The 25861-nt window shown below is 38.6% G+C and overlaps 1 protein-coding gene across 1 annotated transcript; it reads left to right on the forward strand.

The window, feature by feature from the left end:
• Positions 1-288: 288 nt before the first annotated feature.
• Positions 289-25494, forward strand: LOC120515163 (histamine H3 receptor-like). The gene is made up of 3 exons (XM_039735914.1): positions 289-903; positions 2435-2601; positions 23054-25494. Exons 1-3 carry the CDS (start codon positions 663-665, stop codon positions 23945-23947), a joined length of 1302 nt encoding a protein of 433 aa, XP_039591848.1. The 5' UTR covers positions 289-662; the 3' UTR covers positions 23948-25494.
• The last annotated feature ends 367 nt before the right edge of the window (positions 25495-25861 follow it).

The raw sequence follows: 25861 nt of genomic DNA on the forward strand, positions 1-25861 counted from the left end.
AGCTAGGATTTATCCAAACCAGCGTTCAACAATGTTATTCACGATTTTGTTTATATATAAAAAGGTCTACTATTTTACTTTATCAATCCGATTCTAAATGTCATTGCTTTAAAACGTATTTTGGATTCTTGAAATCTGCACACCTTTGCCATGCGCAATGCCTTGCTCATGTGCCATCTCCCCCACCAACAACCCCCTTCTCCATAGCCCCCACCCCAGGCCCTTTCCAACATTCGACAAAACACCTCCCCACAATAATCCAGCCCATATGCCCACATACCCCAACTACCAATCACGGAATGCATCAAGGTTAAAAGTGAAGGACCGATAGAAGGAGGCGGCCAGCTGCTGCAGTCGCTCAATAACGGTGAACTTGAATGAGTGGGATTTAATGAATTAGAGACAAGGCGTCAAATCTCCAGCATCTCCTCCTCACAGATGCGCTCTTCGCAGTAAAAACTATCCGCCGGACTTAGCCAGCTCTGATGATCTCGCTCTGTAAATAAATATGAGAAATGTATCAGTGCAGTAGCTGAAGCTGAGGTGTAGTCTACGAAAACCTGGCGACGAGCTGTGATGCGACGTCTGAGCGCAGAAAGTCTGTCGCTATCAACTGAGCCACTGACCAAATCGCTTCAAGGCAAAACTCCATAGGCTAAATTATGGACACGTCCGTGGAATACGATGTGAACAAATCGGAGTCGATCGGAAGAAAGGAGCACCTGTTCAAAGCGCCATACCCGACGCTGTGGACCGCCGTGCTAACCTTTCTTATCGCCCTGCTGGTGGTGGCCACCGTCTTTGGAAACGCGCTGGTCATGCTGGCGTTTGTCGTGGACAAGAGCCTCAGGACACAGAACAACTTTTTCCTCCTAAATCTGGCGATTTCCGATTTCTTAGTGGGTATGATAATGATTTTTATTACGAGACTGTGTGTGTGTGTTGGACGAACCAAGTCGCACGTTTAGGCTATCAATTTTTTCAGAAGGCAAAAATAACGCAATGCTTAGATACCGACAAGACTGTACGCGCCTTTATGCAAATCGAAATTCAAATCCTATGCTGGTGTGCATTTCAAAAAGTAAAGGAGTAAATAGTAAAAATAAGTAAATAACATCAGATTGAAACGTACCTGTTGATTGCAGCTTCAGAAACAATCCCAAGTAAAAAAATCAAGATCTGCAATATTCTTAACAAAATTGTATTTAACTGTATCATTTACAGTTGTTTTTGTGTTTATTCTCTTTGCAAATAAATACATTATTATTATTATTATTATTATTATTATTATTATTATTATTATTATTAATCTAGGTACTTGCGCTTAAACTCCTAAATCCCCGTTATTTCATGTATTGCACGGTTTTGTGCGCGTTTGTGACGTTCATTTTTTAGTTAATTTTTTAAATGAAATCATTTTGGCGTACATTTTGACATTTATTTGATAATCTATCAGATATTGATAGAATGATTGTTACATTGATATTTAAATATTATTTAGTACGCGTTTAGCCAGTGTGGTTGAATTATTAATGTATGTACGTAGGCATCCACACAAGCAAGCACCGATTCCTTCTGTTATTTCACGAAATGATATAGAAGTTAAGACTCTATCCGATCGATTAGTTTGAAAATAATATTGAAATCTTTAAAATACCGTTACCCGTTCTTTTGTATTTCACCTCACACTATTAGTAAATTGTAGTGAAGTAAGAGGATCATTTTTGTTATGACAACCCTGAGGTCATAAAAGTTTGCAATAACTTTAAAAAAAATGATGTGGAAGAGCAAATACACCTCATAAACAGGCGTTTTGTTCTACCTTTTTACAAGCAGATATAAGCATTCCTAGCTCACTTCTGAGAAAGCTAAGAAAATTAATGTGGAAATCGTCAGAAAAAAAGCTCTCGGTCAACAGTAAACGAAGACTAAGCGCAAAGAAGGTATCGCACGCGTGGACGCGCACACATGTACGCGCACTTGAGAAGCACGCGCGTTAGCACGTTCGCCAGCTAAACCGCTCAGAAATCGATCTCCAGTCCAGCTTTGAAGTGCTCCTGTGTGTGTTTCCTCCAACAATATTTCCAGGATTTCCTGCGTTTTTAAATGGCTGCAGTATGTGTTTCTCTTTCAGTCTAGGCAATCATCTGCCGACATGTCATGTAATTAATTCAAGTTTTAGTACATTTTTTAGTTTATTTTGCATAGGCCCATTTTAAAAAGTATGCTGGCTGTCGATACGCAAATAATAATTTTTTGACATACTGTTTGTCTGTATACAGCATGCCGTATATTTTACTAACAAACACAGTAAACAAACGTTTGTGGTTGCTTAAAGGTAATGGATCATTTAAATCTGATTTCCAATGTATGCTTCTTACTTTCCTCACAGGTGTCATGTGAACTACACCACATACTCTATTTGTATTTTCAGGTGCATTCTGCATCCCCCTCTATACCCCCTATGTGCTGACGGGGCGATGGACTCTTGGCAGAACGCTCTGCAAACTCTGGCTGGTGATGGATTATCTGCTTTGCACCTCATCCGTTTTCAACATTGTGTTGATCAGTTATGACCGATTCCTCTCTGTCACCCAAGCTGTAAGTATCAACCCATCATCCCACGCATAGTGACCATTCCAGTTCAAGAATTTTTAATCTAACTTGACATATGGTCGACATTCACCTGTCCTGTCACTGTGCTCATACCGTACGCCCAACGGTTGATGAAAGACGTGTGAAAAGGTCAATACAGAAGAACATAAGCCTCATATTGACAAGAACTGCTCGGCATGCCAGTCTGTAGACACCTAGTTTTATCCATCCAATTTGGTAATTAATTAGTTTACGTACATACATAGCAGATACTACAATGTACACTAACTAATGTCTTTTAAAGAGAAGATGTTCTGATGTGTCGGTGACTGTCATGATATAGGTAGGTCTGTCCGTAAAACCTGACCTGTACCACGATGTGTTGGGGTTTGCCTGGCAGAACATGACAAGACAGTTGGGACACAATGACAAGAAGGTGTTCATCAGTGACATGGCAGACACTTGTGCACACATACAAATAGATTGCTTCCATCTAATCTGGAACCAGCACCAGAGGACAGTTCAGCAGGCTATGCTGAAAAAGAATGACTGGGCAAAAGCATATGAAGATGCCATAAGATAAAAGTGATGATGATAATGACTCGTGTGCCCACTATCTTTAGGCAGCAAGTGATATAGTGTGGTGATGTGGTGTGCATTAATGAAGAACTGATTAAAAGAGTTACATATGGGGGCAGTTTTAAAGAAAACTGTAATGTCTGGCTGTTTGTTTTTAATTTGATTAGGTAATTAAATAGATTGAAATGTACTATCACAATGCAATGTGCCATACAGACTCCCACTGGCTTGAATGACACAGGGACGTTGTCTGAATTCATTCTTTCTTTTTTTAAATTGTAAATAAAATATAAACACCTTGCAACCTTTTCTTAGGTTTAAACCATTGCTGCTCGGTAAACAACTGACACAGACATGTGGCACCTTCAAAGATAAATGGCACTTACCAAAAAGATGCTCATCAGTGACATGGCAGACATATGTGCACACATTCAAATAAGTCACTTCCACCTAGAGTGGAACGAGCATCACACAGAGCAATGACTGGACAAAAGTGTATATGATGATGATGATGAGGAGGAGGATGACTTGGGTGCCCACTATCTTTAAGCAGTGCAATAGCTATGGTCCTGGACTGCAGCATACAATATTTGGTTCTCTATAATTACCTGCTGAGTGATATTGTGTAAGTTACTTAACTAGTTTTATAAATCTGGAAGCAGGCCTTCCCTAAAGTGCTTTATTATTTATTTGTTTATTTTTTTATTTATTTGTAAATATTTGCAGCAACACTTGTTTCCCAGGACAATCACCTTTTTGTTCCTAATAACAAGTGCTTATTTTCCAAACTGTAATAAGCAGTGTTAACAATGTGTAATCCCAAGTGATACTATAGGGGTCTTGTTACACTCTTAAAAATAAAGGTGCCAAAGCAATTCTGAAAAGATCAAACCCTGTGAAGGTTCCAGAAAGAACCTTTATTTAGATCCATAATCTGGCTTCATAAATAACCATGGACAGATTTATGAAACATCAATGGGTTCTGATCTGAAAAGGTCTCTTGCTGCATAAAGTAGCACAGGCAAAGTTCAGGTTTTCTTATAATGTTAGTGTCCTGCTAGGTAGGCCGCAATACATTAATAATGTAAGGTTTTAAGTTTATTTTAATTTTTTTACATATTAGTGTGTTTTCAAAGCACAAAGAACCAACTTCATATGGAAAGAACCCTTCCCAGAATGAAATGGTACTTGATCAAGGAATAGCTCTAGGGAACCACCCAACTCAGTTATGAATCATAGTGCCATTAAAAAAAACAGGATTTGAAGAGAATTTGCTAATATCAGACAGGGCGATCCTGGGAGTGGGTGTAAGTTTTATGGATGGGAACTGGTCAAGAAGGTGACAGCATGCAATGTAAGTTAGAGAGATGTTGCTGATTCAATTAACAATAAAATAGTGTGTGTCATTGCTATTCAAGAAGACACAACAGAAGCATTTATTATCAAGCTCATTTAATTCAAGGTGGCAGTGGGTCCAGAAGTAGCATTAGATTCAAGGCAGGAATGAAGCCTGGACAGAGTGGCAGCTAGACGCTGGGTACATTCAGTGCACACACACACACACAATTTGCCCGTGTGAGACAAACCACAAGTCAAATGATCACACAAATATCCTGAGTATGGATTAAAATACACAAACATGCTGGATCCTCACAGATCTGCATGGTATCTCATCTGGTCACTGGTGAAGTAACAACACAAACCATTTGCAAGGCCATCTTAACAATATGGGCATAATGGGCATTGTATTATAGGGGCCTATGATGTTTCTGATACCTATTTTTGTTTTTATTTTGCTGTCAAAACAGGGGCCACAATGCACTACCTTTTTTTTTTTTTATTGATTTTATTAAAATCAAATAACATTCCATACAAATAACTCAAGTGTTACAAAAAAAAGTTAGAAACAAATCAACCTCCACCCTTCCAGTGCACTACTTCACCCTGGCAGCCTATGATGCTGTTAAGATTGTCTTGACCATTTGTGTTTAGAGAATGTTATATAGACAAACACACACACATACATACATACAACAAAAAAAAAAAAATCTGTCATCTCTAATTAATATGTGCGAAAGTGTTCGTAGGAAAGTAAAACGAAAATCCAAATGTTTCTCTCATTAGCACGTATTTATAACCGAGTCCCGGCCTTCAGATGAACGTAATCAGTGGATTAGATGAACCGTTTATTGAACAATACTGTACACTACGAGACCATTTGTTTTGAAGTCCAGCGTGCGATTTACTAGCGCGTTGCCCAGGTTGACTCCTGCCTTAAACCCAACCTTTCCAGGATTGGCTCCGTACTTCGCCATTTCAAACTCGAATAAGCAGGGTGGATAATAACTGTTCTCAAATTGAAAAACATGTCAAGTTAGTTGTAAAACTGGATCGTTTTATACAGTAACTGAAAGTCGTGATTGACTCTTTCAAAAAAAATGCATAATGAGGAACAATTTAACCGGAAACTAAAGGCGACTCCACACTCTTGCCGCGGAGAAGCGCGTTTCTTCCGAAGGAGCTTTACAATGACATGTTAATAAGTGTAAATTGCAGGCTGCAGCGCAGCGGCTCTTCGCTCTGAGCTGCTAATGACCGGACTGGCAGTTTCCATTAACGGTCGAGCCCGAGCCAAACAATGAGCTCCGAGCTGTCGTCTCATAGCAGAGGATGCGTGGACGAGCGAATTCAAGTAAGACACATAAGTTGACCGCTCATAATAAGAGCGTTCTATTCATGCACTTTTACTATTATTGGATGTGTATTATAATGTCACGTAGGAATTACAGCTCCTGCTTGTTGTACACCTTTTCTTTCCTAAGGCGTATATAATTACATTGTAAATCATAATAGTAGCAGAGCCTTGATTATCTCTTAATTAAAAGTGTGACATGGTGTTCTTTTTTTTATATGTCTTTTTCAAGACTGGAATTGCATGAGTCCTTTTCTAAATGAATATCCGCATTATTTAAATAGTTCTGTAGAGAAGTGAACAATAATGATTGAAACCACCTATCTAAATATGATTGCTTTCTGTATAATGTGCAGTAAATTGCAAATACTAAAGCATGTTTTTTGATCTGAATCAGAAAGTACAGGGTGGTCCAGATCTAATTATACAGATCCAGACAGTCTGGATGACTTTGATTTATGCGGGGGGCGATTCCAGCTCGGCGCGAAGACGATTTTCATGTCGTCAGTCACTTCTCGATGGTCCAGGATTTTTCGGGTGATTTTCTATGTAATAAACTTAATAAGTTATAGCGTAATGAAAATTGCATAAGTAGATATAGACCACCCTATATTGAATACAAATCTCTTAAAAATGCCTTATACATATCAAAAAATACATTTTAGGATCTTGCTGAAATGTTCTTTTTTATTTTTAAAAATATAGCTCTTACTGAAAACAGCTGTGTAGAATATAGAAGCAAAAGGTTTTACAGGTATTGAGCAGGCACTTGTATTTCTTCAAGGAACATTTTTAACCCTAATCCATGAATGAGGGGGTCTCCAAGACCCCCAGTCGCAGATTTTCAAATTCTTTCCCTTTCAAGGTAATATGAAGGCCATGAAATTTTCTGACTTTTCATTTTGTGTTGTCTTGAAAAATGTGCCGAAATCCGCTTCTCAATAGCTTAGTGCAAATAAGTGCTACAGTAGCACAAAGTAGTTGGGAGGGGGGTCTCCGAGACCCCCCACCCCATTCCTGTACGAACGTTTTTGCCTCGTTTTATATTTTAGATTTGAATTTTCTATTTAAATTTGTATTTTCTTTAGTTTAGGTTTTCTTAGTCCTGCCTGAGACATTGCTGGTGTATAGTTTGTTGAGGAGCAAATCCAGTTGATGTGTTTATGAACAACGAGTCAACGGCCAACAAAGAAATTCAATGCAATTGAAGCCCCGGCTGAAATATTGAAAGAGTTGTCGGATTTTGGTACATCAGACAACTCAAATGAAGAGGACAGTGATGATGGAAGTGACACTGTGTCAAGTGATGAGGAAACAAAAATTGATGATGAAACAGCCCTGTGGAGATGCAGCAAATGTAGCTAAGAAGCGACGCTGTCACATGTGCCCAAGGACAAAGGAGAGAAAGATAAAGGCCGCTTGTTCCCAGTGCAAACTTCCGGAACATTCAGAGCATTCTCTTGTGTGTCTGGCCTGCAAACAAGTTGAAATTGAGGCAGATTCTGAGTGACTGCTCTGTATGCGAATCAGACGTGTAACTGACATCTTGTTTTAGTGCTGCTATGACTGTATTTTATATGACTTGGTGAACACTAAACACGCATTACTATTACAAAGGTAACATGTAAACCATTGAAAATTTACATCACATTTACTTTATTTCAGAGGTAATAACAATTTCTGAAGTTATTGTATTCCTTTTTAGGCAGATTTAACCAGTTTAAAATGGTCTGCAAGATAGGGGTCTGCAGGACTCCCCATTCATGGAAAGTTATAAAAATGGCGTTCACGCATAAGGGTTAAACATAATATCTCCAAATCTTACAGCACAGATAATGTAGCGAGGTTCACTTTTGAAGTGTGTGTGAATGGAATTACCATCAGATAAAAAAAAACAGGCCCTCGCGCATTTTGTGCATATGTTAAATCATGTTGAGAGTGACACCTGCTTAGAAAAGAGACTGCAAGCTAACAAAAGAAAAGACTTTGTTCTTGGCCATTGAAGAGAAATACATGACTGTGTTTTATTGATAGTAAGGGTAATTACATTTCTGCCAGATGACAAAACAAATATGCTTACACTGGGCCATTGGGTGCAAATTGTAAATGCTCAGTCCAAGAACAAAAACATCATTGTCCTTTTGTTGGATTTATCATCAGTGTAAGAAAAGCTGGAAAAACCAAATGTCGACCATAATCAGCGTTAGGCCTAAACTAGCCCTCTTCATTTGCAAATACACTCTTAAGAAGTAACACGGTGTCCATTAAAGAAGGACTAATTAACAGAGTTGTGCAAGGGTGCAGTTTTTAACTAAAATGTAATATCTGGCGGTTTGTTTTTAATTTGATTAGGTAATGAAATAGATTGAAATGCATTACAAAAAGAATGCAATGTGTAATAGTGACTGCCTCTGGCTTGAATGACACAGGGCATTGTGAGAATCCTTTCTTTTTTAAGTGTGAATAAACTATGCTCAAGTAAATTAACAACACCTTCCAAGGTTTAACCCAATGATGCTGACTCAGAAGTGTGGCACCTTCACAGGTAAACGACACTTACGTACTGATGGAAGACCACATAAAGGTCTAAACCTACCTGGACTCCTTTCAGTCCCTTTCACCTTTTCTGTTGCCCTCTGTGTCTTTTCCACTGCACACAATTTAAAAAATAGCTTATCCGTTAACTTCACTCTTATTTGCCAGCAGCCATGTGTATGTTGTAAAAGCGTTCAAACGTATGGGCTTATCGCCTCCTGCTGCTTTGAAAACAGCTTGTTCATAACACACTATGTTGGATTAGATAGATAGATAGATAGATAGATAGATAGATTCCTGCTGGAGGTTCAGTTTTCAGTCCATTTTCTGACCCTGCTTTTCTATTTATACTGCAGCAGAAAACGGGAGCGTCTCCTAGTGGCAGCTGGATAAGGCCGGGACAAACCCAGAGGCTGAAAGGACAGACCATTACATACTGTAGCACCACCAAACGTCTACTCATACTGACTCACAGCAGCAGGATTTAGAGTTGACGGTTAAACCTTGCGCCATGTTTTTAACAAGATAGCAGATTAACCAAGCAAAAACAGGAAATCTGCAAATTGTATTATAAATAAGCCTATTTCTTAGACATACATATGCAATTTAGGTTATGATGAACGATTTTTTCAATGTTTATTATAATTCATTTCAGATTCTTTGGTAAAACATTCTATATTGTGCTTATAGCACTGACCATTTATTCTGCTTTACACTGTTGTTTTTCCATGAACCAAATCATTGTCCCATGCGCTGTCCCTAACCTGCAAGGAGATTGCACTTTCTCATTGTGTCCATGTGGGTTTTTCTCCAGATATTCCAGTTTTCCTTCTGTGTCTTTAAAGGGATGCAGATTCACTTAGCTGGAATTCTTACTCACCCAGTTACAATGTGGGGACATGTGATGAATAATAATAATAATAATAATATTAAGACGTTTTATTTATGTAGCGCCTTCATACACTCAAGGACACTTTACAATTCAATAGAAGACAGTAGAAATTACATACATGGAGATTAAAACTCATTGAAGAGATGTGTTTTTAACAGATGTTTGAAATTAACAATAGACTTTTCTATGCAAAGGCTGAGAGGGAGAGAATTCCAAGTTGTAGGGGCTATCACTCTGAAAGCTCTGCCACCCATAGTTATTAACCTGTATTTAGGTACAGTGAGTAACTTAGCGTCCGATGAACGTAATGCACGGGCAGGAGTGTAAGGAAGCAGCAGCTCAGACAGATAATGAGGGGCTAAACCATGAAGGACCTTACAAGTGAGAAGGATAATTTTATATTTGATTCTTGCAGAAACCAGTAACCAATGTAACTCATAGAGGACAGGAGTGATGTGAGCAGATTTTTAGTGTGTGTAAGTAAACGAGCAGCAGAATTCTGAACATACTGTTATCTGTAATCTGTAAAACAAAGCATTGCAATAGTCCAGACAGGTAGTGATGAAAGCGTGAATGAGTGAACTGGGGTCCTGTCCTGTAAAGCTTGTATACACACAAAAAGAGGCCCACAATGTGCATATGCAACTTTCGACACAAAATTCAGGATTTCTAAAGGAAAAACTTGATGAGAAAAAGTGTGCATATTTACTGCAACTCTGACTTACCTGTACACAACATTTCAAAACAACTGGGAAATAATGAAACCTTTGATCAAGTAGGGAAATGCAGCCCACCCATTTAAAAGGTGACAGTGTGGTGTAGTGGTTAAGGGTTTGGACTTCAAGCTAGTTAGCTGTGGGTTCAAATCCTACTTCTGTGACTCTGAGGAAGTTATTTCACCTGTCTGTGGTCCAGTTGGAAATAAGAAAAGTAACCAATTTTATCTTAAATATTGTAAGTCACTTTGGATAAAAGTGTTCGCCAAACAGACAAATGTAAATAATAATGCATATCACCAGCCATTATTATAATGTGCGTTATGTGACAAACATTCTTGTATTAAACCTCAATAGTGATAATTATGATGTAGAGACTGTATGTCCCTTATAAGAGGGCCAATTCTGCATATTTGCTCTGAAAAGCTTTTTTGTTTCTTCTTCAGTTTATACAGTCGATTTCGGTTAATTGGACCACCGGTTAATCAGACCAGCCGCTTATTCGGACCAAATCCTAAAGAACCGAAATAGATCATATTACATAAGCCTAATATTGTGTGCTTATTTGGACCAAGAACGTGACAGAGACTAAGAAAAAGAAGCCACAAGTCGCCCGCGGAAAGCGGATGTAAAGCGGGTCAGCGACATCAGGAGGATCCCTGGGCTCCCCAGGAGAATTTATGCTTTTATCAAAGGTCAGGAAGTCGGAAAATGTGTACCAAGTGCAAGCCAGTGGGGGTGAACATGCCTGCCCTTTCTTTCCTAAAACGGACTGGGCCAGTAGCCGGCGACATGAAGTCGAGCATAAAGAAGTGCAGCGCGTAAACAGAATGCGTCAGATCACATTAGACAAGTTCTTCAAACGTTGCCTGGAATTTGGTAATGTAACCTTTTTTATTGTGCTTCGCATGCTGAGTGTCATGTAGATCATTTCGAAGAATTTGTAGATTTTCAATAAGCAAAGTTGTAAGCAACCGTACATGTACTGTACATGTACGTAGTTCTTGTTTGTACGTTCGCCATACGCGTGTGCAGCACAATAAAAGTCACAATGACATTTTAATATGTTACTTATAGCACGTCCCGTCTTGGTTGCACATGTATAGGGCATGTTCGTGTAATCGGACCAGCCGCTTATTAGGACCAAAATGATCGCGTCCCGATGTGGTTCCGATTAACAGGAATCGACTGCATTGATTACCTATTCTCATTTCTAGGAAAATGGCTGTCTAGTCAGGAATATCTGAGCAAAGCTTCACTCCATCATGTGCTGTAAGCTACTAATTAAATGACGAGGCATTTGCAGTAGTTTTTCTAACATAATTAGAACAATTGACCGCACTCATATTGCAATAAGGGCATCTAGTGATAATGAAGCTGCTTTTGTTAATCATAAGCGGTGACATTTCATTAATGATCATCGTCTGTGATGTCAAGATTAGATTTGTGGCTTGGTGATTAAGGTCAACATGTGATTTATTTATTGTGGTAAGGGAACTTGCTGAATCCTCCGCTTTTCATATAGCCTGTGCCATTTATTGTAACAGCAATCATGTCATGTTATAAGTGGTAGTGACTACCCACTCGGACACTAGTACCTTGCGTCTTTCCTGGATTCTCAGATTGCAGATATTACTGCATGGTTGTGAGCTCAGTGGTAGAGCACACCACAGGACTCCTCAAATGCAGGTGTGGCAGGTGGAAGGCTGCTCAACCAGCCAATGAGTGTCTGCGGCTTTGTGTTTGCACATGTACAAGGTTGGTTAGCATTGCCCACATACAGTATAGTTGTTTCAGACTACCAACAGAACAGGGTTTGAGTTGCATTCACATTCACACATTTACAAAATGATTGTGATTTATAAAGGTCTGACAAATCAGATGTTTCCTTTGGCATACATATTTTTCTGTTTTTTAGCAAATGTATCCTTTCACACTCAAGTCCTCATAAAGTTCTATAAATGAGCCCCCAGGACTGTTTCCTGACTTATGGATCTCGTGACCCCAAGTCAAATTAATTGTGCTTGAGAGGGTTATTTTATACTCCATATCTTTTTATTTATCCCTACTCGGTGTGTTCCCCTGCAGGGTAGTTTTGCCATCTTGAAGTTTGTGTGCAGATAGCCTGAATAATGTGAGTTCCTTTACACTGTCTGAAGGCAGTGAGAAAGGTGCTCTTTAAACTCTAACTGATGAAATTCTTGTTTCTGCTATTGTGGAGCCTACTGCCTGTCAGGCAGCCGGTGCTTCCTGTGGCTTCTGTGAGCCAGAGTGTTATTTAATGGACTCAACATCCCACTGACCCTCAGTTTGGATTGCTGTCAAGCAAAGCATCTCTTCCCTGTGGTTAAATAAGAACTGTATTCATGAAAAATTGAGTTCAATTCAAATGTGTTGTCTAACACTTACATCAAAGACAAATGTTAAATGTGCTGGAGAATCCAGTCAGACTCGGCTTGACAAATACAGAGAGCAGAAAATCAATGCATAGTCACAAACTCTGAAATCATCTCCAGTAAACTGGGAGATGTACAAATTGTACAGATGGTAGATTGCACAAGACAAGTTTCAGGTCACAAAACAGAGTTTGCCATGTCACCGTTTCCATGAACAAGGCAATTCATAGCAAGCCAATAACATCATGCAGTGAACAAGCAATTTCACAGCAAATGAAATGTTTAAATCCTAATGCCTTTATGTTTTGCTACAATGACTCTTCTGGAGCTGTAGGTTCAGTATAGGGTTTGACAGAAATACATGTGGCAAGCCTAAACCTTTTATTATAGAGAAGCTAGCTGCATCAATTAGTCAGTGATTGCTATTTAACAATACCTTAACAAACATTTTGCTCGGTCTTCATAAAGTAAAGCACCGATGACTCTTTGAGATAGCCATGACCCATTGTGCATGTATTTGTCTCTTACTTCTATGTGACATGACACTAATAAAGGCTTTGTTTGTCTTAACTAGAAATAAGTGATTAATAGATAATAATAATAATAATAATAAAATGTATTTTATTTATATAGTGCCTTTCCTATGACCAAGGATGCACTTAAAGTCCCTATTCTAAATTGTTACTAGTTATTATTGTATTAAATGTAATCTACTTTTAATATAATCACTTATCTTGTGTGTATTTAAAACCTTAATAATAAAAGTTGTAGCTACACATTATTTACTAAATATTTAATAAGTAACAAATGACACTGCATTGTTAAAAGTAATGAATACCAGCACAATATTAAAGAAAATGTCTAAAATGAAATCTAGTGGCTAGAGATTACCTCAGCAGTGGTCATATTGCAGAAATTAATCATGGATGGGATGAGAGGCCGTCTCATCTTGATATGAGAATGACATAGAGTTCCGACTTTTAGATTTGACAAGAAAACCCACATGGACAAGAGGAGAATGCATCCAATCCACAGATAATGTGCCCTGGCCAATATTTGAAACTCAGAGCTCTGAGCTGCAATGAAGTAACACTAACCACTCGGCTGGCTATGATGATCAAAACTCCTTGTCCATTTTCTGGACCTGCTTTTGTCTTTGCAGGATTCTGCAGACTTGGGTGTACACCAGTACCAATGGCTGCGAGGCAGGATTTGGTTTTGAAAAGTGTTTTCTCATGGAAGGGTCCAATGCTGACCCTATCCTCACCCTAGGGCCTTCCATGAGTATATTAATTCTTTGACTCATTTTACTAAGTCACACTTACCAGCTTGTCCTAGAGATTCAGCTGCAGTCCACAGCTCCACTCATGGCTGCCATCAGGATAAACAAGGGTTGACTGCCTCTGTGGTTAAACACTTCCTCCCTCCCCTTATCTCTACTATGTAGACCCCAGGTGGTTTATTACAGAGTTTCAAAATGGGTTCACTAGTTTATTCACTCAATATACTGTAGAATAACATGCCAAAAGCAAAAACAATGCATACAACCTGGATGGATAGCAACTCTTCTTGAGAAGTCTAGGGCCCAATGTGCCTTAATATCAGGTGGCCCTTTCAGTCTTACATGGTGCTTCTGAGCTGATAGGCCTTTGATCTGACATGGCTTCTGGGTGGATGTTGATGGAAAGGCAGAGACAAGCAACTGCTGGCATGCCCCTATATTTAAGCTGGCCTTGCTCTTTCTTACTATACCCCTTGGACCAGTAAGGGTGACAAAGTTTAGGGGTCAGCTCCCTTCACATGCTCTGTTTATGTGCCTTTGGACCAATCCTGGGTAGGCACAACTCATGTTCTACTGTTTAATCTTCCAGCATATAGCATTTCACACTTGGCTGTGGACTATGGTAAAACATTACATTTTGTCTTGCAGCCCCCAGTCTTTGGTTAATATTGCATCCTTGAAGACCCCAAGTTCATTTCTTTTAACTGGTCCTGTTATGCCCAGACATTTAATGATCTCTTAGGCGCAGCCATCAGCAGTGTGTCTGTCTGCGGAGAGAGTGCCAACCTTGTCGAGATGTTCACTTACCTTGGCAGTGACATTCATCTTTTTCTTTGTGCATACATCTCCTATAAGAATACCGGAGACATAGCCTATAATCAATAGTCAAGGAAATACACATCAATCAATCATCCAAAGTCCTTCACCATACCACCCAGGTCATGACAGGGCACCTTCACACAAACCTGAGTGATATAAAGTGATGTTAAAGTTGGGTATGTATATGAATGTTGCATGTTAGCAGCTGAAATGAGCATAATTTAAATATGAGAAAAAAATGCAATATATTTTTTGTAGTTTCAAAGTGTTTAAGAAGAAGGACCGTTTTGCTAAAGTCAAAGATATAGCAGATCATCTAAAGCCAACAGCCACTTTAATTAATGATCTTATTAAGCTTTCTAACAGAACTGATGTGAGGGAAATGTCACCAGCCATTTGGAACTAAAGGATTGCTTTTGTCAGTGGTGAGGTGTCCAGGCTGACATTAAAATGCATTCAGAAGAGAGTTCCACATTGATAGAAATTATTCAGATTGGAGAGAGGCAGCAAGTCAGAAGGATTGTGGAGGGAAATGAATTAAGGCACAGAGAGCTGTTGTAGGAAAGTTCAGAGAATTTAAATCAATTAATTTGATATCAGTCTTTCCTTCTGCTATGCCTCCTTAATAAAAAGATTTGCGTTTGTGTATCTGTGTGTCCATCCTGTAGCTACTATTTGTCTCTGTCATTCTAATAGATGGCATATCACAAACACTAACACCCATACCAAATGGCTTATAACAAAGACATATGCATTGCATTTGCATGGTGCATTCCTAGAAATGTTTGTGATGAGTCATCTGTTGGTTTGACAAATGCAATACATTTTATTACTACATGCATTACAGAATACATTCCAATAGATGCAAATGTTAACATTGAGGTTGACACTAACTTCTTAGATTTCAATAGCACAGCTATTAATTAAATATTTTGGCAAGGCTCCTACTTTATTTTCTTTACCTTTCTCTGCAGGATGTGATTTTTGGCCGTTAGACTGATATTAACGTAACTGAAGCACACAATTTAAAGAGAAAGAATAGTTAATCATCAATAAGCAGAAGGATTATACAAATATGTTAACAACTATATATATATATATATATATATATATATATATATATATATATATATATATATATATATACAGTGCATCCGAAAAGTATTCACAGAGCATCACTTTTTCCATATTTTGTTATGTTACAGCTTTATTCCAAAATGACCTCTTAATTTTTTTCCTCAGAATTCTACACACAACACCCCATAATGACAACGTGAAAAAAGTTTATTTGAGATTTTTGCAAATTTATTAAAAATACTTTGAGAATTCTGAGGAAAAAAATGAATTTAATCCATTTTGGAATAAGGCTGTAGCATAACAAAATGTTGAAAAAGTGATGCAGAGAATACTTTCGATGCACTGTATATATATATATATATATATATATATATATATATATATATATATATATATATATATAGACAAAGAGACAGGACACAAGGCAGACGAGGCAGATAAACATCTAAGACAGAAGAGGCTGGCTGTTTACTGGCTATTGTGAGATCTAATGTATCTTGGCACAGGTAAACAGTTTTACAATACCAGGTCTTTAAGGTTGGTGTTTGATGTTCAGTGGAGTTGTTGCTGTGCTCCATGGTGGTTGTTTTAGACTTGCTCCCCATTAACCAAGCAACAGGGAAGTTTATTTATGAGTGTATTATAAATAAATGAAAGCATGAAATAAGTCCTACAGAAACTAACATATCTGAATAAAATAAATATCACTTTTTAGAACCAATAACTTGTAGGTGACTTGGCTCATGTTTGTGGGCCTCATTTCGAAAACCCCTAGTTTAGGTAGTAATACCATGAAAAATGCAAATGTTTAATGTGTTAAGACCATTTCACGTTAGGTGACTTTTTTGTCGATTTTTAGTCATAGTGTTCATTTACATAATCTTAGCGAGTGAGAGGCATGTCATGTTTGATGTATTAAAAACAAAATGAGAAAAGAGACTGCGGCTAAACTCAGTGTACCTGTTAACCTGTTATCCCTTCATCAGGTAAAACGTTATTGGCTCTCACAAAAAGGTGTGAGCACGACTGAGCTGGGAGGTCAGCACCCAGTTGGCAAATGTGACATAGCCAGCAATTTGTCAGTCATTTAAGACAAGGTCTGGCAGCGAGATCAGCAACCGCCGTAATCAAATCTGACATACCCCATAACTACAAGTCATGTATTGTGATGTCGGCTTTAGTGTTGAGGCAGAGGATCAGGTTTTTTTTATTTGTTTTGTTTTTTTTCCAGTTTATTTCTGCCAAAGTAAAATAAGCAGAAATGGCACGTTTTATGATCATGTCCATGTTTTAAATGAAGCAATGTGATTCAACATTTTCTGAAATTTTATGTCCTGCAAAGAAGTGGTGCTTAGACATAATTCTGAAACTCTAAGAAATTAACCATCTTAAGGATGTGGGTAGAAACTGAAGTATTTATTTTCACAAAGCTAGAGAGAAAATGCAAACTCTAAAGGAAACAGAGAAACAGATCAAGGGTTGGAGCTCCAGGGGCACCCCATTTAATTTCCAGATGAACAAAAGAAGAAAATGAATTCAAAAAGAATAGTTCTGGTGCTTGTCACCAATCTGTGCAACTAGTAAGTGCTTCTGGATGAGGAAGTTCTGTCCTCCTTCGAAACTAGCCGCAAAATGAATTCTGCCCTGAAGAAATGGAGCTTACAGCTTCAGATGGGAAGTGATGTCTGGGTACTTCCAGGGATTCTCCTTTATTTTAGATATCGATAAGAAAACTGGGCTGAGGGTTGTGCCTCACTTATAGTCTTTTTCTGTGTTTCCCATCACCTGTGAGTAAAATCATTGACCAAGCCAGGAATTAAACTCCGGCACAATGACGCAGCAATGATGACATTTTTGCCATCCCGTCCAACACTGTAAATCATAAATTTTAATAAAAAGTCTTAAAATTGCCAACTACATCATTCTTAGCTTAAATAGTGTCCTTCATTTAAGTCTTTCTGGAGTATTTAAAGAGCCTCTTCTCGTGCACTACAACATATCCATGATAGTGTAATGGCAGGCTTTCTGTGCCTGTGTTAGTGCCTTCCTGAAATCTGAATTCATTCAGATACGGCAGAGAGCAGCAACATGTTGCAGGTTGATTTGCACACACAAATTCACATTCACTCTGTACACGTGGCAGTATTGTCCTCATAAACCCATAAAAATGATTGGTAAGGTGACCTGTTTTCACCGTTTCAGAGACGTCTTTAGAAATTTTCCACATACTTACGTTACGATAACAAAGCCACCGGTAAATGTATGTTTTCTACAACCATTGGTGCAGTGATGATTTTATCTTGGTGTGTTTTCTAGCAAGTAGTTGAGTTTTCCACCATTAAAGGTTCAACAGAACATCTTCTTCAAAATGCCTGCTTACAAGTTATTTAATTGCAGTGGTGCTCAGTCAGTCGTTCAGTTGCCAATATACTTGGTTAGTCTGTTAAACATGTGAAAATAATGACAACCATGTTTATGATCACTGGCCCAAGAAAATGTAAATTCAATGCAAGTATTTCTGCTTAGCGCAGACATAAAGTGTTGAAACAAAAAGCAAATTTAACAGACTGCTAATGAGCACACAGTCATAAAAAGATGTGTTTAAACAGTCAGGAAACAAAATACTTTGAAACTATTCAACATAAATGGAGCCAAAACATTCTGAAATGAAATGAGATGAGTTCAATGAAAATGCAACATCGATCACACAAACATGCAGTGGTTCTTGTTTTGTCAATGCTCAATTTCCTTCTCTGTCACACAGTACCAAATTCTCCATCAAGCCGCTTTTCTCAGATTTTCTGTTTTATTTACCTGTCTGCTTTACAGTATCGGGAAAAAAAAAGATTTGTGCTCCTGTTTTACACGTAGAACAAGCTAGAGTTGTGAGCCTGAAATGTGTATAGATGCTCTAATTTGGGATTTCTGAGGAAAATCTATGAACATTAATACTTTCCACTTCAAACACCTTAAAACATTTTATTATACTCTTTTCTCCAATTTATAGAAGCCACAGATTTCCTTATCTGACTTTCAGGCTTAATATAATTAATTGTATGCTCAAAAGAAGCTAAATTAAGCAAAACTGAGCACTGGGACAAGCTGTCAGTTGTTTTAAAAGTCTTCAAAAATGACCTCTTCTGAGATTATCTTTATGTTGGGATTTCTTTATTATATTGGAAAAAAACATAATTGTGACAAATTCTTTTTTTTTTTTTTAAATTAAATTATAATGATGTCACAATAAATCATCAGTGAAATCTTTCTGTTGATCACTGCATAAATATCTGTCATATAGCTAGGCAGATGCTGGCATGGTGGCACAGTGATTAGTGTAGCTGCCTCACAAAGCCTGGGCTCAACTCCCAGAGCTTACTCAAGATATGTGTGGAAAGTTCTGATTGTCCCTATGTCTGTATCTAACTCCAGTCCTACAACTCAAAGATGTATGTGTGTTATGTCCACTAGTAACTGCAAATTAGTGCATGTGGGTATCTGTAACCTGTGTTGGTCTTACACCCAATATTACTGGGGTAGTCACAATGCCAGCTTCAGGGAAACGTGGGTCAAGAAAACAGATGGAAGGGGGATGATTAGACATTGGTCTGAGTGGGAATCCAAAAGCACACAAGTCCTGAAAACAATTACAAAAATGCCTACTAGAGGGGGAGATCCTGTCAAAAAACCCCAGCTAGATACGAAAAGGGCCACAAAGAATCTTTCTAATATAAAAGGTTTATGTTAGGTTCACATGCTCCTCAAAAAGAATGACGCACAAAAACATAAAATGTGGTTGCCTAAATCAATCCACTGCAAAAAAAAAAAAGCCCCACTACAAGAATCCAAAGAGTGGCCACAAGACAAATCAAACAAGTCCAATAAATCACAAAAAGTACGGAGAAACATAATAATTCACCAAAACTACCAAGCACATTTGAAATAAATTGCCAGGAACTGTAGAAGCCTCTCTGTATTTATAGGGCAGTGGTTGGTAGGCGACCCCATCTTTTGGGAGACCACCCACAAATCACATGGAACATAACAAAGGCAGCTTACATACTATATGTAGAGAAAATCAAAAATAAAGAATGATTCTTGTAATCGACATCAGAAAAATAATCATGAATGAACAAAAGAGATATAAAACATTTATTTGAACCCTTGGCTGAGATATAACAGGCATATGCTGATGCCAGCTATCAAAAATGGTGAATGCAGGACATCTATAGGGTTGTCTTGCAGAAGACTGCTGACATGCAGTTTAAGACCCTGATGATGACAAGTCCAGTCAAGAATCTGAGTCCTACAGTTAACTACAGTATCAAGTAGTGGACATGGTGAAAGTTATTGGTTTTAAGAAAGAATCCAATGCTTGGTTGCCACCATCTTAGATAGGCAAGGAATGTTGACTCAATACACCACGTGACTTCTGTCACAGCTGTAAACAACATGGCTGTGTGCCTTAAATGGTGCCACCCAAGAAGAACGACCAGTCCCAAATGTCATTGCAATGACATGTTATAACAATAAAAGTAATTAACCATGCTGCAAAAGCTCACAGAATCCCAAGGTGCAGATATAACAATTCGTCACAGCTTCTAAGTTCTTATTTCTTCTTAGTTTTGCAGCTTAAACACATTTGAGATGTTGTTATATTAGTAATTTATGTGACATGAACAATTACAAAATGATAATGTATTTTTATCATGTTGTGAAATCAATAACTTTAACTACATTACTGTGAAAAAGCATTTTGGTTCTGTCTAAAATTCTACATGAGACATCAGACAAAAAAGTGATAGCTAAGTCTTTCTGTGTTGGCATTCTCTACTGTTCAAAACTCCAGATTTATTTTTTTCTTCTTTCTTTTAATTCTTCTCAAAATTTGCTGTAAAAGTAGGCTTCTTTGCTTTTACAAAAAAATGACACAATACTGAGATTACCTCACCTTTTAAAACGAAAAGTTACTCGGATGTGAGAACCACAGCAGTCGTGAAATAGCAATGCGCTTTACACAACATATTTGCTGACGTCTCCATTGTGCAACATTAAAAACAGTCAGTAAGTCATTTTTCAACCCTCTATATCCTAACACAGGGTCATGGGGGTCTGCTTGAGCCAATCCCAGGGCGCAAGGCAGGAACAAAACCCAGGCAGGGCACCACCCACTGCAGGGCACACACACACACACACAATGCACACACTAGGGACAATTTAGGGTGGCCAATGCACCTTACCTGCATGTCTTTGGACTGTGGGAAGAAACCAGAGCACCCGGAGGAAACCCGGGCAGACACGGGGAGAACATGCAAACTCCACGCAGGGAGGACCCGGGAAGCAAACCCTGGTCTCCTAACTGCGAGGCAGCAGCGCTACCACTGCCCCCCATGCCACCCCAGATGGTAAATCATACATAAAATGTTACTACCACTGTTTGTGATGTGCCATGCGTTGGAATGACAAATACAATGCATAAGTCTCTGTTATATGCCATTTAGTATGAGACTCATAAAAACGGTGTTAATGTTTGTGATGCGTGTTGGAGTGACAGAGACATAGTAAATGGACAGACACACAGATCCACGAACACAGAGACATTTGTCCATTTATTTAGATGAACTAGGGGACTGTGCCCCTGCTTACTTCGCTCACCCACCCCCAGTGGGGCACATTGTGCGCCAGCCACTTCGCGTCTCTGCCGCTCACATTGTGAAGGGACGGGCTGAATGCACGCTGAGGAGATGTGGTGGGACCAGCTGCTGCTGGCGAGCTGCATGTTCTGCTTGTCGCGCTGTGTGTCGATCATTTAAAAACCTGTGCAGCAGCTGTCCTTTTGTCTCACTGGCTTGTCTCATGGGACGTTAAAGTGTCTCCGAGAAAATCACGTATTGTCTCCTTTTAAGCCTTCCAAGATTTTTTTTTATAATAGAGAGATATATTTACAGTGTAATTTATTCTGGCTAGTTACAAATAGCCTTCATGGAACATACAGTGTACAGTTAATTTTCATTATCCACTGGGGTAACATTGCTAAAAAGGGAGTTAGGTTTAGAGTAGGGGATATTGCCCGAAGGCATGCATGGGTACACTGTACCCTTCATAAAAACTGTTTTATTTTTAAAGGTACATACATTCATTCCATAAAATGTACAGTACAATAAACTCTCCAGAACCCTCTCTATTTTGTCCTATCTATGACTATTCTTTAAAGTTCAATCTCTCTTAACTTTCCCACTCATTTCTTACTCAATTTTTTGGGTTTGGGTTCAAAAATACTTCCCTCTACTGGTCGAACTTGAAAACTATTCAAAATTTGGAATTTTAATGAGACACCAATAGCCATTCATTCTAGCCCCATCCCGGACAACAATTAGGTTCCTACCAAATTCTATATTAGTCCCACAAGGTATTATTTGTTATACTTAATAAATACTTACTATAGCATATTTTAAAATAAACCTTTTAAACTTTGTAAAAAAAAACGGGCTTTCTTACTACATCAGATTGACACAAAAGACAAACACCTCCTTAGCCTCAGAGACCTGAGAAGTGTAATCACCGTAACATCAGGGCCCCAGTCCAGTATCGGGTGGGGGGCTGACTTTGGGGGGGCCAGCGGTGGGAGAGTGGGTTGGTTGGACGCACTAGTTCTCCACTGTCACCCCTTGAGACTCTTTATTGATCTTTAAGGTTCACTTATGGAAACTTCTTAACTATAGTTAAGTTTGATCATCTTCTAGGTGCTCTGCCAGATGCCATGAGAGACCACCATAAGGCTGATCTGAGGACCTCAACTAAAACATCCAATTGAACGGGTTGTGTGTACCAAAGGCAGGGACTTAATCCGTGAGAGCTTATGACTAGCACTGGGAACTTCATTGGGAAAAACTTCAAGTTCTGGTTCCCATCAGAAATTGGGTTCAGCCGCTAACCCAAAGCTCTCACCACCGGCTAGACACATGATGATCCATTCAGTGTACTACGTGTGTAGCCGTGGACATCTAAAGGCATCACAGACCTGCTATTGCTCAATGTCATGTTTCACTTCTGTTTGACAGTAGTTTATGTGATTTGTGATGGAATTATTTTCACCTGCATATGAATGTGAAAATGTGCAATTAGGCCGTGGATAAGGCTAACATTTTTACATTTTTACTATAGCAGATCAGTAAATCCTCAAGAACAGAATCAATTGATAGCAAGGATTAACTGTACGTGTAAATTGCTTGTAAATTGCTTGTAAAGTTTCCCCAATGAGTCCATCTATTGTATTACTTCATATGAAATATTTTTCCACTTTCCAAGCTACAAGTATTATGATTCTTAAACAACTGAATGAAGCATTTTCGGAGCCTTCAGGATACTGATTTCCTTCCATTGAAGATGTTATGCAATGCTTAGTTCAATTTAACTGCATATTGCAATTGCTAAATTACATTCATTAAGCTCTTTCTTTTTGTGTTTTCATAGGTTGCTTACAGAGCCCAACAAGGGAAAATATGTCAAGCTGTTGGCAAAATGGTTCTAGTCTGGGTGTTGGCATTCCTGCTATATGGCCCTGCCATAATGACATGGGAGTATATTGCTGGGGGCAGCACTGTTGAAAATGAAGAATGCTATGCAGGGTTTTATTATAATTGGCATTTTCTAATGACGGCATCGACTGTGGAGTTCTTCACTCCTTTTGTAAGTGTAACCTTCTTTAATTTGAGCATATACCTGAATATCCGAAGGCGCACTAAACCTCAAAGCGAAGGGATTAAAGAGATGTGGGTCAAAGCCAAGGCAGGTGGGCAAAAGGGGAAGGCCTTGCAGCACCTTTTTTTTTTCAAATTGCAGAATCCTGAGGATTCCAAAACAAAAGAAAAGAAGATGACCCAAAAAAATTCTCATGCAATGATAACAAAGGTTGAGATCCAACATGGCAATTCAGAGTCTGCGGATTTGATCAGACCCCTTGGCGAGGGTCCTTCAGACAAGCCTGATGGCGCTAACTGCAATGATATTCAATCCCAAAGCATACCTCCTTTAGATGGACATATAAGAGTAATTTCCAATAATTCTTCTCACAGGTACAGGCTTCTCAGAGACAAAAAGGTGGCCAAGTCTCTTGCTATCATTGTCTGTACCTTTGGGGTTTGCTGGGCACCTTACACCTTGCTGATGATTATCCGGGCAGCTTGTAATGACACTTGTGTATCCAAGGACTGGTATGAGGTAACCTTCTGGCTTCTTTGGATTAACTCGGCCATTAATCCTGTTCTTTATCCTTTGTGTCATAATAGTTTTAGAAAGGCATTTGTAAAGATTCTCTGCCAGAAAAAATTCAAGATCAAGCCTCAGATGAGTTTAAAATATACGTAAGTGAACATTCTCTGTTTAAAAAGAGTCGTGAATCATTCCTGTCAAAGAATCTTGTCTTCATCATCTTGTGGCTTTGAGCATCAGATGTTACCAAAAAAAGAGGTGACCCAAGTAGTAAAAATATAAAATCAATATCCAAGGTGAATAGCAGACATACAGTATACAGATTATTTCATTTCATCAGGAAAACAACATCTATTATTTTCTCAATGTGAGCTTCAGAGAGATGGGTGTTTGGATTAACTGCCTTCTCAGATGGATTGGAATGATCATCAAGTTCCTCTTTTTAATGCTGTTATTACTGAAATTCTCTTTTTGTCCTTCAGCTTCTGCAAACTGTGGCATCACACTTATCTCACACATGTGCATTTTTGAAATAACTGTTCCAATGTGCCCATGATGAGCAAAGATTATGAAGAAATGTCAGCATGCACATGAAGGTCAACTAGTCCTTTGATTTTCTTCATGGGAGTTTCGCCACACGAATGTTTGAAACAATTATAGGGAATTTCCTCTTGAGAATTCCACTTCATGAACCGAGTGATTGAACACTGGCTCAGACAACTCTGGAAGCAGTGATTGAATCTGCATCGTTATTCAGCTTTGAAAATCTGCACTTAGCTAGTAAACAGCGGCAATTGTAAGGCAATTTCATCCAATCTGATGCTTGTATTTATTCTGTCATAAAGAAAACACAGATTTGTGGAGGTAGATTGGGAAAAATACAGTATACACTGTATCAGTGAGAGGAAGATGACCAGCAGGAAGAGTCATGTGGAGCATATCAGGGGGCTACTTTTAATGATAATCTTAACTGATTGACAGGAGCATCCCTTCGAGGGGATAAAAATAGATAGCACTCAAGTCCCCAGGTGGGTCTCACCAGAGACCATGGAGCTGTAATTATCTATAGGTTGCATAAGTTATATTTATTTGTCCAAGTGCTAGAATACTATGTTTCTTTGTATCATTGAAGTCTGTTGTCTCCTTTTATAAGAAAATGCCTTTGTACAAGTGCTGTCCTGCAAATTGTGTCAGTCCATGAGTGAAGAAGCAGGCCATCCATGGGCCTAATAGAGTCCACACCAGTTTTCCCTAAAGTGGACCAGAGTCATATTACAATCTGGACAATGTAAGTCTTTGTGCTTGTGAGGCCAGCCCAGTCCCTGTTACTTGTTACAATGCATAGGAAACTCATGGCTTCCAGTTAGATGGTGGTAGTTGAGTCATTAAATTACCTAAAGAGATGTGTTTATATTCAAGGAGTTAAAACTGTGAATCCATCAGTGTATATGGAATTAAATAGCGAATTCAAAAAATATGTGTTAGTTAATTCCATGTCAAATAATAAACATATGATAAAGTACATTAGTAGATGCTCTACCAAAAACCAGCTGTAGAGCAAATACCCACTTTTGCTTTTTTTTAACAAAGAATTGATGTCCACTATTTTGCTTCTTTCACGGAGCACTTCTTCTTGATTACATCTTGCCTGAAGAAAAGGGGCCTGGGTTGCCTCGAAAGCTTACATGTTGTAAATGTTTTAGTTGGCCAATAAAATTGTCATTTTGCTTGACTTCTCATTGCATCCATAAGGGCTACCACAGTACAACACCCTACTACTACAGAGCACTTCTCTGTAATGTTCATAATTCATTCTTATTTCATTCTTCATCAGATTTTGCTGCAAGGTAAAAGAAAAACTCAATGGCAGAAAACCTGCCTTGCGCCAATGATGTACCTTTGGCAGGCTAGAAGAGCAGTTTTAAAGGAGCTGAGGATAAAATCAAGTCAAAATACTAGCGAAGGTCAAGCCTGGGTATTCAAAACCAAAAAAAATTACAAGGCCAAAGGTCAAACAAATGGTCCTTAAGAAAATTACAAGCAATACAGTTTTAGAATGTATCCATAAAT

This window comes from Polypterus senegalus, chromosome 14 (assembly GCF_016835505.1).
Source record: "Polypterus senegalus isolate Bchr_013 chromosome 14, ASM1683550v1, whole genome shotgun sequence".
In the NCBI taxonomy this organism is placed as follows: domain Eukaryota; kingdom Metazoa; phylum Chordata; class Cladistia; order Polypteriformes; family Polypteridae; genus Polypterus; species Polypterus senegalus.

Excerpts from the sequence above, each read along its gene's own strand:
- LOC120515163 (XM_039735914.1), top strand. The coding sequence starts at position 663 with ATGGACACGTCCGTGGAATACGATGTGAACAAATCGGAGTCGATCGGA. Across the intron at positions 904-2,434 it reads GATTTCCGATTTCTTAGTGG|GTGCATTCTGCATCCCCCTC; the intron begins GTATGATAATGA and ends TTGTATTTTCAG. Across the intron at positions 2,602-23,053 it reads TCCTCTCTGTCACCCAAGCT|GTTGCTTACAGAGCCCAACA; the intron begins GTAAGTATCAAC and ends GTGTTTTCATAG.